Raw genomic sequence first — 11,599 nt, forward strand, 5'->3', positions numbered from 1 at the left:
TTTAGCCTGTTTCGGGACAAAATGGGTAAAAGTGGTGTCTAAACACTCCAAATTCAACCCGAACTCTTATAATTAGTAAAATGCATTGGATTGTTACATATTTTGACCCTAGAAAGAGTAACATAGTTGTTTACTGCTTCGAATCAATGTTTTCTCTCGGGTTTAGCCTGTTTTCTCTGTTTTAGCCGACACCTTTGTAGAAACCAACACATTTTCTTCGGTCCCACGAACACCAGATATGAATGTTCTTTGATGTCGATGGATCTTCAAGACGAAACTCAATGCAGATGGTAGCTTGGACAAACTTCGAGCTCGACTTGTAGCTAAGGGATATGATCAAGAGGAAGGGGTTGATTTCCTTGAAACATATAGCCCGGTGGTTCGCACTACAACAGTCCGACTTGTTCTTCATGGGGCAATAGTTAACAAATGGCCACTTATGCAACTTGATGTGAAGAATGTGTTTCTTCATGGAGATTTAACAGAAACGGTCTACATGCAACAACCTCCTGGATTTCTTGATGATGTCAATCCTTCTCATGTCTGGAAACTCCACAAAGCAGTCTATGGCCTCAAGCAAGCCCCTCGTGCATGGTTTGACAAATTCATTAAGTTCCTTTTATAATTTGGCTTTAAATGCAACTTAAAAGACCCTTCTCTCTTTGTCTACAACAGAGACAATGATCTTATTGTCTTACTCCTCTATGTGGATGATATGGTACTGACTGGAAGTAATCCTACTCTGGTTGACAAACTCCTTGAATCTCTCAGTGAGGAATTTCGTATGAAAGATCTGGGCAAATTAAGCTATTTTCTTGGGATACAAGCTCATCACTATCCAGATGGTATGTTCCTAAATCAACACAAATATGCAGAGGACCTTCTTGTTGCAGCTGGGATGACTGATTGTCCACCTGCTCCCACACCATTACCTACTGAACAACAAAAGGTCAAGGGTCAAGAAGAACTGTTTGATCAACCAACCTTTTTTCGCAGTCTAGTAGGTAAACTGCAGTATCTCACTCTGGCTAGACCGGATATCTAATTTGCAGTTAATTTGGTCTGCCAGAGGATGCACTCTCCAACGGTAACTGATTTCAGTCTGCCGAAACGTGTAATCCGATACATCAAAGGTACCATCGATCATGGTCTCTCCTTCACTCATAACACTGACTCTACTCTGCGAACATACAGTGAAAGTGATTGGGGTGGATGCCAAACCACTAGTCGTTCAACTGGAGGGTTTTGTACCTTTCTTGGTACCAACATTATCTCGTGGTCGGCTAAGCGTCAAACCTCAGTCTCTCGGAGCTCAACCGAAGCAGAATATCGGTGCCTTTCTGACACAGCTGCTGAAGTGAACTGACTACGTGATTTGGTATGGTTATTCATAAGTAAATTACACAAAATAGATTTTAATTGAAAACATTTTTATTTTCTTTTCCAAATGATCAACCATGAAACAACATATAAAAAAAGATGGTTTTTTGTGAAAGCTAAATTAATTTTAAATAATTAAAACTATAAAAGCATGGGTTTCTTGAGAGTTTTCTAAAATTGTTAGTTTTTTATTTTTTTCTATATTTAAAATTCATAGTTTACCAAATGACTTAAATATATCATTGTGGATCCAGGTAAATAATAATTAATATTATTGCTTAAAAGCTAGAAAAAAATCCAAATTTTTACTTATTGATAATTTAAATAGTACGAATATTATGATAACAACTAACCAGTACAAGATGGAAGGAGAATTATACAAAAAACAAAAAATATGTGCACGCATTATTCATTCACTTTCACCCAAACATATATATATATATATATATATATATATATATATATATATTCTCATTATTAGAGCTGGACACAGGACGGGTACCTTTGAATTTTCTCATACCCTTTACCCGACCTGGCCCTAACGAGTAATAGAAAAAAATTACTCGTACTCGACCCTTAAATAACGGGTATCCGGTAAAAAATAGTTGACTCTTTAAATACCTGACCCATTACTTCTACCCGGAATAACGAGTACCCTGTAAAAAAAATCAATAATCGCAATAATAATTTCATATTCCGAGAGCCGAAAAAGGAAAAATACATAAATATATGCAACATATAGTTCAAAAAACTATAAAATTACAAACTTTAAAATAAAAGTAAGATATAATTCAATTGAACGTAGTATATATCATTTCAATTAGGCTAAATTGAACTTAAGTTTTAACTTTAACTCTATAGTATATTTATAAATTAATAATAAATAATAATAATACAAAATATTAAAGGGTATTAATGGGTCAGGTAACAAAAGGACGAGTAACGAGACGAGTATTGAAAATTAAACTAATATCCTATACTCGTCCCTTACTCACGGGTAATATAATTATAATACCCTTCACTCGACCCTAAAGTTGCGGGTACTGAGTAAGAGCCGAATAACGGGTCGAATACGGGTAACGAGTATTAGTGCCCAGGCCTACCCATCATCCCATGTTTCTTTTTATTCTCATCTCCATATTTTTTTTCCAAGGTATTCAGAAACAATAGCTGGGCCATTCAGGTTGAGATTTAAAAACCTTTTTGAAATATGAGAAATATGTGTTGTGAAATAAAGAATCCTACGCCTTTGTTTTCTTTTGCACAAAATTCTAGTGGTTGGTACTCTCTTCCACTTTTTATTCGTTTTTTCCCAAAATGGTTCACCGTCTAAAAAAAGACCTTTGAGAGTCATCTCTCTATTTAGTAATACTCATCATTCGAAAGAGGCTTATTGGGCTTATAGGTCCACTTAAAAAGCTGAATGGGCTTATCCACACATGAGTTTGCGAGGACTGAGAGAAGAAAGTTTTCACAGTCATCATCATCTCCAAAGAGAAGAGAAGAAAACAAAAAAACCTCACAAAACTTCTCCGCAAAGTAGATAAATGGTGGCGTGTCTGAGAGTCCCTTCACTCACTTCCCTTCTATTTCCCGCCACAACTCGTTACCCAGCTTCTCTCCGTCGAACCGTATATCTACGGAACAGACGACCTCTCTCTGGATTCGCGACGGCGCCGAGTGGTACTACTGCTTCGACGGAGACTAAGTCGGCGGAGGTTGACCGGCTTAAGTCTGACCGAGCCGTTACGCCTCGCACAAAGGACTTCAATGCTTGGTACCTTGATGTTATAGGTAGTGCTGAGCTCGCCGATTATGGTCCTGTTCGTGGTACTATGGTTATTCGTCCTTACGGTTACGCGATCTGGGAAGCGATTCAGGTTCGTTGATTCAAATTGATTTTGAAATGTTAATTGATGTTTGTTTTGAATTGCTTGAGATTTTTTTTTTGTTGTTGTGATTGTTGTTGATTTGCAGGAGTATTTGAATGTGAAGTTCAAAGAGACTGGCCATAGCAACATGTACTTCCCACAGGTATCAGTTTGAAGCTGGAATTAAGAAATGTGTTTGTGTTCTTGATGAATTATATAGATTAACCATATTTGAAGTTTATTTTCTTTTAGTTGTTATTGTCATCATTGCTCTATTCTTATGTTTTGATGTTGCATTGGGGGGTTTATAGTGATGATCTTGGTGTTTTGTGCAGTTTATACCATACTCGTTTATTGAGAAAGAAGCTTCACACGTTGAGGGATTTAGTCCTGAACTAGCTCTTGTCACTGTAGGAGGAGGAAAAGAACTTGAGGAGAAGCTTGTGGTAGGCATTTTTCCGGTGTTACTATGTTTTTACCACTAAGCTAGAGTTGTGAAAGTTCATTACCTAAGTTTTGGCTTTGATTGTGGCATTTGTTGAGGTTGTGGCAGGTTCGGCCTACTAGTGAAACCATAGTGAATCACATGTTTACTCAGTGGATTCACAGCTATCGTGATCTTCCTCTCATGATCAATCAGGTATGGATAGACATCCAAATTGTTCATCATTTTTTAAAATTAAAAAATCTGGCACTTATCACTTTTCCGGGTTACATTTCTTCTTTTTAGTGGGCTAATGTCACTAGATGGGAGATGCGGACAAAACCATTTATTAGGACTCTTGAATTTCTTTGGCAAGAGGGTCATACTGCTCATGCCACTCCTGAGGAGGCAGAAAAGGAGGTTTGTTCTCTATTTTGTTATCGTCAACTTGTGGAGTCGGTTTTTGGTACTCTCCTGTGAAAAATCTTTAGTGTTGTATTGCAGGCAAAACAAATGATCGAAATCTACACCCGATTTGCTTTTGAGCAAACTGCAATACCTGTTATTCCAGGTCGAAAATCAAAATTAGAAACTTTTGCTGGTGCTGATATAACCTATACTATTGAGGCTATGATGGGAGATCGGAAGGCTCTGCAGGCTGGTACCAGCCACAATTTAGGGCAGAACTTTTCTCGTGCCTTTGGAACTCAGGTACATACATAACTACTAATCTTAAGAAATATGTCATGCACGGACATTTGGATTTGTTTGGAGTTTAGTTCTCTCATCTTTATTTAATGAAGACTGCATAAGTTCCTATTGGTCCATCTCTGCTTTGTTTTGTCACATTTGTGGTTTTGCTACTTCATCTTGAAAGAATTTTTAAGTGAGGTATATGACCATGCCAGTTTGCAGATGAGAATGGAGAAAGGCAACATGTGTGGCAGACATCATGGGCAGTCAGTACACGTTTTGTCGGTGACATTATCATGACTCACGGAGATGACACTGGTCTTATGCTTCCCCCCAAGATAGCTCCAATACAGGTTCATCTTCTATTCGTTTGGGAATTTCTTAAGCAGTTTCCTTTGCNTATTTGAATTTGTTTGGAGTTTAGTTCTCTCATCTTTATTTAATGACGACTGCATAAGTTCCTATTAGTCCATTTCTGCTTTGTTTTGTCACATTTGTGGTTTTGCTACTACATCTTGAAAGAATTTTTAAGTGACGTATATGACCATGCCAGTTTGCAGATGAGAATGGAGAAAGGCAACATGTGTGGCAGACATCATGGGCAGTGAGTACACGTTTTGTCGGTGGCATTATTATGACTCACGGAGATGACACTGGTCTTATGCTTCCCCCCAAGATAGCTCCAATACAGGTTCATCTTCTATTCGTTTGGGAATTTCTTAAGCAGTTTCCTTTGCTTATATCTGTACTTCCATTCGTTGGCTAAGGAGGATTAGTTTTAGGAAGGGGTCAGGAACAGTAGTTATTTTCTTTAGCAAAAATGATAGTTGTTATACTAGTAACTCAGTTGGTTGGAAGTGATGATCTAGAGTTGAGATTAATATTCTCTTTTCTTCTTTTTAAGGTAGTAATTGTACCTATTTGGAAGAAGGACAATGAGAAAACAGGAGTTCTCAGTGCTGCATCATCAGTCAAGGAAGCTCTGCAAACTGCTGGGTTTAGAGTTAAACTTGATGACACAGATCAACGAACTCCGGGATGGAAGTTCAATTTCTGGGAAATGAAGGTTCGTTACTCTCTTAAACACTATAATAATTTTCTGGGGTGATAAAAATTTCATAATAGTTCAAGTTCTAAAAGTTTTATTCGTTTTGCAGGGAATTCCTCTAAGGATTGAAATTGGTCCACGCGATGTATCTAGTAACAGTGTTGTTGTCTCAAGGAGGGATATACCAGGAAAGGCAGGAAAAGTTTTTGGAATATCAATGGAGGCATCAACGTTAGTGGCCTATGTAAAAGAGAAGTTGGATGAGATCCAATCATCGCTTCTAGAAAAGGCGGTATCATTCAGGGACAGGTACTGTTTTTGTTATATTTTCTCCCACAGACGTTTTCCATGAGTTTGCAGCATTACTAGCATACGCTCACATTTTGATATGATTATGCAGTAACATTGTGGATGTGAACTCATACGATGAGCTCAAAGAGGCAATATCTTCAGGGAAATGGGCAAGAGGTCCTTGGTCAGCCAGTGACGCGGATGAACAAAGGGTAAAAGAAGAAACCGGAGCAACCATTCGTTGTTACCCGTTTGAACAGCCGAAAGGGACTAAAACATGCCTAATGACTGGAAATCCAGCAGAAGAAGTTGCAATCTTTGCCAAGTCTTACTAAAGAAAGTTCCTTTCACTATCACACATTTCTCCAATCATATCAAATTCTCCCTTTATTGAAAAAAGGAAAGGTCCAAAAGTGACATTAGATTCTATTTCCATGGCTACTGGAGTGGAGTTATTGTAGTCCTTTGGTCTGATCTGTGGACCCCTCTCTTATAGTACAGAATAAAATGCTACTTTGGTCGGGAGATTCTTTTGATGAAAAGCCGAGGACAAACACATCCGTATAGAGGAAATTCTCTAGAGGCTTTCTCTTCTTTCTTTCATTCAGTTTGTTTTGTTTCGCAATTGCAATATAACATTAGTATTATTGTCTGCATCTTAAAAAGTTTAATGTGGAAAACAAAAAAGAAAAACTGTGGAAAAGAAAAAGAAAAGCTTCATATTCTGTAAAAAAAAATTGAATCATTTTGATTGGTGATTAAAAGTTGTGATAGAAGATATGATAATAAATTCTGTTTTTGAGTTTAAACTACTCATTTTACCACCATTCGATATGGTCTCTCTGGTACTCTTAAGGTCCTTCCAATATTTGATTGTTTTTTGTTATATATACAGTTCGCTTTAATAAATTTTGATTTAAACTGTTTTACTTAAACCACGATGACATTTTTATTTGGTTGCTTGATTGTTTACTTTTATAACCTTTGTATTTATCAAAATCATGGTAATATTCTTATTAGACTATTGAATATGTTCCAGTGTTTTATCAAAATATTAATTACATCTTTTTCATTAAAATCTAGGGTACATGTAAACTCATTAGGTAGTATTTTGTCAAATTGGAAAGCAAAATTACAATGGCTTTCCTTTGTTTTTATCGTATACGAGATAATGACCCGCAATACACCCCAAGGCAATTTTTTTTCTTGATTTTTTTTGTTAATGTATTATTTTAATATTAATTTTGCTAATGTAATCTTTTGTTAATTTTAGTGATTTAGTATATAATTCTTGGTATACCGCACAACAATTTTTGTTTAATACAATATTAATTAAATCAGTTTGATTCAAGATATTTATATTGGTATTGTTAAAATAGTAAGAAGCAGAAGAAGCAAAAGAAGATGGCCACTCGACCAGCAGTCGACCGAGCACGTGGTCGAGTTGACCGAGCCGCCCTCCTATTTTGTCTTTTAGCATTTTTAGGGCTACGCTTCCTTTTGCTATATAAGTCTTGTACCCTGTAGCCACCAAAAAGGGAGAGATTTTTAGAGTACAATATTCTAGACCTAGTATTTACCCTTTTGGGAATTTTTTTACTTTTGCACTTTCTTTTCCTTAGATTCTCTAGCCACCTTGGAAAACTAAGAAATCTTTGATACTTGTTGGTTCTATAACTTTCTAAGTATTGAGTATTTGAGTTTGATTCCTTCTTCAATATTGTAGATCTCTTACTCATCTATCTAATAATGCAAGTTTCATTGATTTCTGGGTTTATCACTTTGTTCATCATGTTCTGTGATTGTGAGTAGTTGCTTAGGATCTTGAGGATGGATTAGGATAGGTAAAGGCTATGGTTGTTTAGGTTGATCAAGCTTGTTTGTTGCATATCTCTTCTGGCTTAGATAAGCTCTATCCTATCCTTATACTGAGAGGGTGATGATAGATCTCAGGCTTCTTAACATCATACCAATGTTTAAGTTGCTGGATAAGGCTAAGGCTAGAGATTATCATTGAGCATGCTAAGAGGTTAGATGCTTTGTTTGATTTTTGACAATAATGATCTGGGTTTTAATGCCTGCTCTTATATGTAATAGCCAGTGAGAGCTGGGTCTAAGAAGTATCTGAGCTTGATTGTTATTGCCATGAGAATGGATTAACTTGTCTTGGAAGATCATTGTCTAGAGATTAGCTCATTGATTGAGGTTTGTTGGTCAATATAGATAACCATATTTTAAGCCCAGCCCATGAATCCATCCTCAGGACCTTTCTTTGTTTATTGATTTCCTAGTTCAAGTATTGTAGTTTGTTTACTGTTGCTCTGTTTCAATATTTGCTCTGTTTCTTACATCCGTTTACCAACTCGACCATCCACTCGATTGTGCATCGATTGACTGCGTGCTCGAGCTCATCCAAAGTTCTTGTTTTTGTTCTGCATTCACCTATTTCATTTCCTGTCTTGCATCAGTTTATCTTAGTAGCTTTTATAATCTACATCTGATAATCATCATTAGGTTGTTAGTGACAAACATCCTTTATATTTGGCTTGACTTAGATAAGTATTCACATCCTGATTGCTTTCATCACACTCATTTTGGTTTGACATCCTTTATGCTACAACTACATAAGGGTAATTGAAACACCTTGCATCCATCTCCATCATCAATCATCACACATACAAAAGAACAGGTTTCAAACCCGAACTCTTATAATTAGTCAAATGCATTGGATAGTTTCATATTATGACCCTAGAAAGAGTAACATATCTGTTTACTGCTTCGAATCAATGTTTTCTCTCGGTTTTAGCTTGTTTCTCTCTTTAAGCCTGTTTTGGGAAAAACGGGTTTAAATGTTGTCTAAACACTCCAAATTCATCCCGAACTCTTACAGTTAATCAAATGCATTGGATTGTCACACATTCTGACCCTAGAAATAATAACAAATCTGTTTACTGCTTCGCATCAATGTTTTCTCGGTTTTAGCCTCTTTCGGGACAAAATGGGTAAAAGTGGTGTCTAAACACTCCAAATTCAACCCGAAATCTTATAATTAGTCAAATGCATTGGATTGTTTCATATTATGACCCTAGAAAGAGTAACATAGATCTTTACTGCTTCGAATCAACGTTTTCTCTCGGTTTTAGCATGTTTTCTCTGTTTAAGCCTGTTTTGGGATAAAAATGGTTTAAATGATGTCTAACACTCCAAATTCATCCCGAACTCTTACAGTTAGTGAAATGCATTGGATTGTCACACATTCTGACCCTAGAAACAGTAACAAAGCTGTTTACTGCTTCGCATCAATGTTTTCTCGGTTTTAGCCTGTTTCGGGACAAAATAGGTAAAAGTGGTGTCTAAACACTCCAAATTCAACCCGAACTCTTATAATTAGTCAAATGCATTGGATTGTTACATATTTTGACCCTAGAAAGAGTAACATAGCTGTTTACTGCTTCGAATCAATGTTTTCTCGGTTTTAGCCTGTTTCAGGACAAAATGGGTTAAAGTGGTGTCTAAACACTCCAAATTCAACCCGAACTCTTATAATTAGTCAAATGCATTGTATTGTTACATATTTTGACCCTAGAAAGAGTAACTTAGCTGTTTACAGTTTCAAATCAACGTTTTCTCTCGGTTTTAGCCTGTTTTCTCTGTTTAAGCATGTTTTGGAATAAAACGGGTTTAAGTGTTGTCTAAAAACTCTAAATTCAATCTGAACTCTTACAGTTAGTCAAATGCATTGGATACTCACACATTCTTATCCTAGAAACAGTAACAAAGCTGTTTATTGCTTCGCCTCAATGTTTTCTCAGTTTTAGCCTGTTTCGCGACAAAATGGGTAAAAGTGGTGTCTAAACACTCCAAATTCAACCCGAACTCTTATAATTAGTCAAATGCATTGGATTCTCACACATTCTGACCCTAGAAACAGTAACAAAGCTGTTTATTGCTTCGCCTCAATGTTTTCTCAGTTTTAGCCTGTTTCGCGACAAAATGGGTAAAAGTGGTGTCTAAACACTCCAAATTCAACCCGAACTCTTATAATTAGTCAAATGCATTGGATTCTCACACATTCTGACCCTAGAAACAGTAACAAAGCTGTTTATTGCTTCGCCTCAATGTTTTCTCAGTTTTAGCCTGTTTCGCGACAAAATGGGTAAAAGTGGTGTCTAAACACTCCAAATTCAACCCGAACTCTTATAATTAGTCAAATGCATTGGATTCTCACACATTCTGACCCTAGAAACAGTAACAAAGCTGTTTATTGCTTCGCCTCAATGTTTTCTCAGTTTTAGCCTGTTTCGCGACAAAATGGGTAAAAGTGGTGTCTAAACACTCCAAATTCAACCCGAACTCTTATAATTAGTCAAATGCATTGGATTCTCACACATTCTGACCCTAGAAACAGTAACAAAGCTGTTTATTGCTTCGCCTCAATGTTTTCTCAGTTTTAGCCTGTTTCGCGACAAAATGGGTAAAAGTGGTGTCTAAACACTCCAAATTCAACCCGAACTCTTATAATTAGTCAAATGCATTGGATTCTCACACATTCTGACCCTAGAAACAGTAACAAAGCTGTTTATTGCTTCGCCTCAATGTTTTCTCAGTTTTAGCCTGTTTCGCGACAAAATGGGTAAAAGTGGTGTCTAAACACTCCAAATTCAACCCGAACTCTTATAATTAGTCAAATGCATTGGATTCTCACACATTCTGACCCTAGAAACAGTAACAAAGCTGTTTATTGCTTCGCCTCAATGTTTTCTCAGTTTTAGCCTGTTTCGCGACAAAATGGGTAAAAGTGGTGTCTAAACACTCCAAATTCAACCCGAACTCTTATAATTAGTCAAATGCATTGGATTCTCACACATTCTGACCCTAGAAACAGTAACAAAGCTGTTTATTGCTTCGCCTCAATGTTTTCTCAGTTTTAGCCTGTTTCGCGACAAAATGGGTAAAAGTGGTGTCTAAACACTCCAAATTCAACCCGAACTCTTATAATTAGTCAAATGCATTGGATTCTCACACATTCTGACCCTAGAAACAGTAACAAAGCTGTTTATTGCTTCGCCTCAATGTTTTCTCAGTTTTAGCCTGTTTCGCGACAAAATGGGTAAAAGTGGTGTCTAAACACTCCAAATTCAACCCGAACTCTTATAATTAGTCAAATGCATTGGATTCTCACACATTCTGACCCTAGAAACAGTAACAAAGCTGTTTATTGCTTCGCCTCAATGTTTTCTCAGTTTTAGCCTGTTTCGCGACAAAATGGGTAAAAGTGGTGTCTAAACACTCCAAATTCAACCCGAACTCTTATAATTAGTCAAATGCATTGGATTCTCACACATTCTGACCCTAGAAACAGTAACAAAGCTGTTTACTGCTTCGAATCAATGTTTTCTCTCGGTTTTAGCCTGTTTTCTCTGTTTAAGTCTATTTTGAGATAAAACGGGTTTAAGTGTTGTCTAAACACTCAGAATTCATCCTGAACTCTTACAATAAGTCAAATGCATTGGATTAGTACACATTCTAACCCTAGAAACAGTAACAAAGCTGTTTATTGCTTCGCCTCAATGTTTTCTCAGTTTTAGCCTGTTTCGCGACAAAATGGGTAAAAGTGGTGTCTAAACACTCCAAATTTAACCTGAACTCTTATAATTATTCAAATGCATTGGATTGTTACATATTATGACCCTAGAAAGAGTAACATAGCTGTTTACTACTTCGAATCAACCTTTTCTCTCGGTTTTAGCCTGTTTTCTCTGTTCAAGCATGTTTTGGGATAAAACGGGTCTAAATGTTGTCTAAACACTCCAAATTCATCCTGAACTCTTACAGTTAGTCAAATGCATTGGATTGTCACACATTATGACCCTAGAAACAGTAAAAAATCTG

At 36.7% G+C, this 11,599-nt stretch overlaps 1 protein-coding gene across 2 annotated transcripts; it reads left to right on the plus strand.

Moving 5' to 3' along the window:
* The first annotated feature begins 2,856 nt into the window (after window positions 1–2,856).
* Window positions 2,857–6,480, plus strand: LOC104773827 (proline--tRNA ligase, chloroplastic/mitochondrial). 2 transcript variants are annotated; one of them, XM_010498491.1, is made up of 11 exons: window positions 2,857–3,260; window positions 3,358–3,414; window positions 3,587–3,697; window positions 3,805–3,891; window positions 3,982–4,095; window positions 4,180–4,386; window positions 4,922–5,059; window positions 5,273–5,434; window positions 5,526–5,725; window positions 5,817–6,048; window positions 6,209–6,480. In XM_010498491.1, exons 1-10 carry the CDS (start codon window positions 2,928–2,930, stop codon window positions 6,040–6,042), a joined length of 1,635 nt encoding a protein of 544 aa, XP_010496793.1. In that variant the 5' UTR covers window positions 2,857–2,927; the 3' UTR covers window positions 6,043–6,048; window positions 6,209–6,480. The 2 variants fall into 2 exon arrangements, with proteins under 2 accessions (XP_010496793.1, XP_010496792.1); XM_010498490.1 differs by having other exon boundaries at window positions 5,817–6,480.
* Window positions 6,481–11,599: the final 5,119 nt, after the last annotated feature.

Source organism: Camelina sativa, unplaced genomic scaffold (genome assembly GCF_000633955.1).
Source record: "Camelina sativa cultivar DH55 unplaced genomic scaffold, Cs unpScaffold00662, whole genome shotgun sequence".
In the NCBI taxonomy this organism is placed as follows: Eukaryota; Viridiplantae; Streptophyta; class Magnoliopsida; order Brassicales; family Brassicaceae; genus Camelina; species Camelina sativa.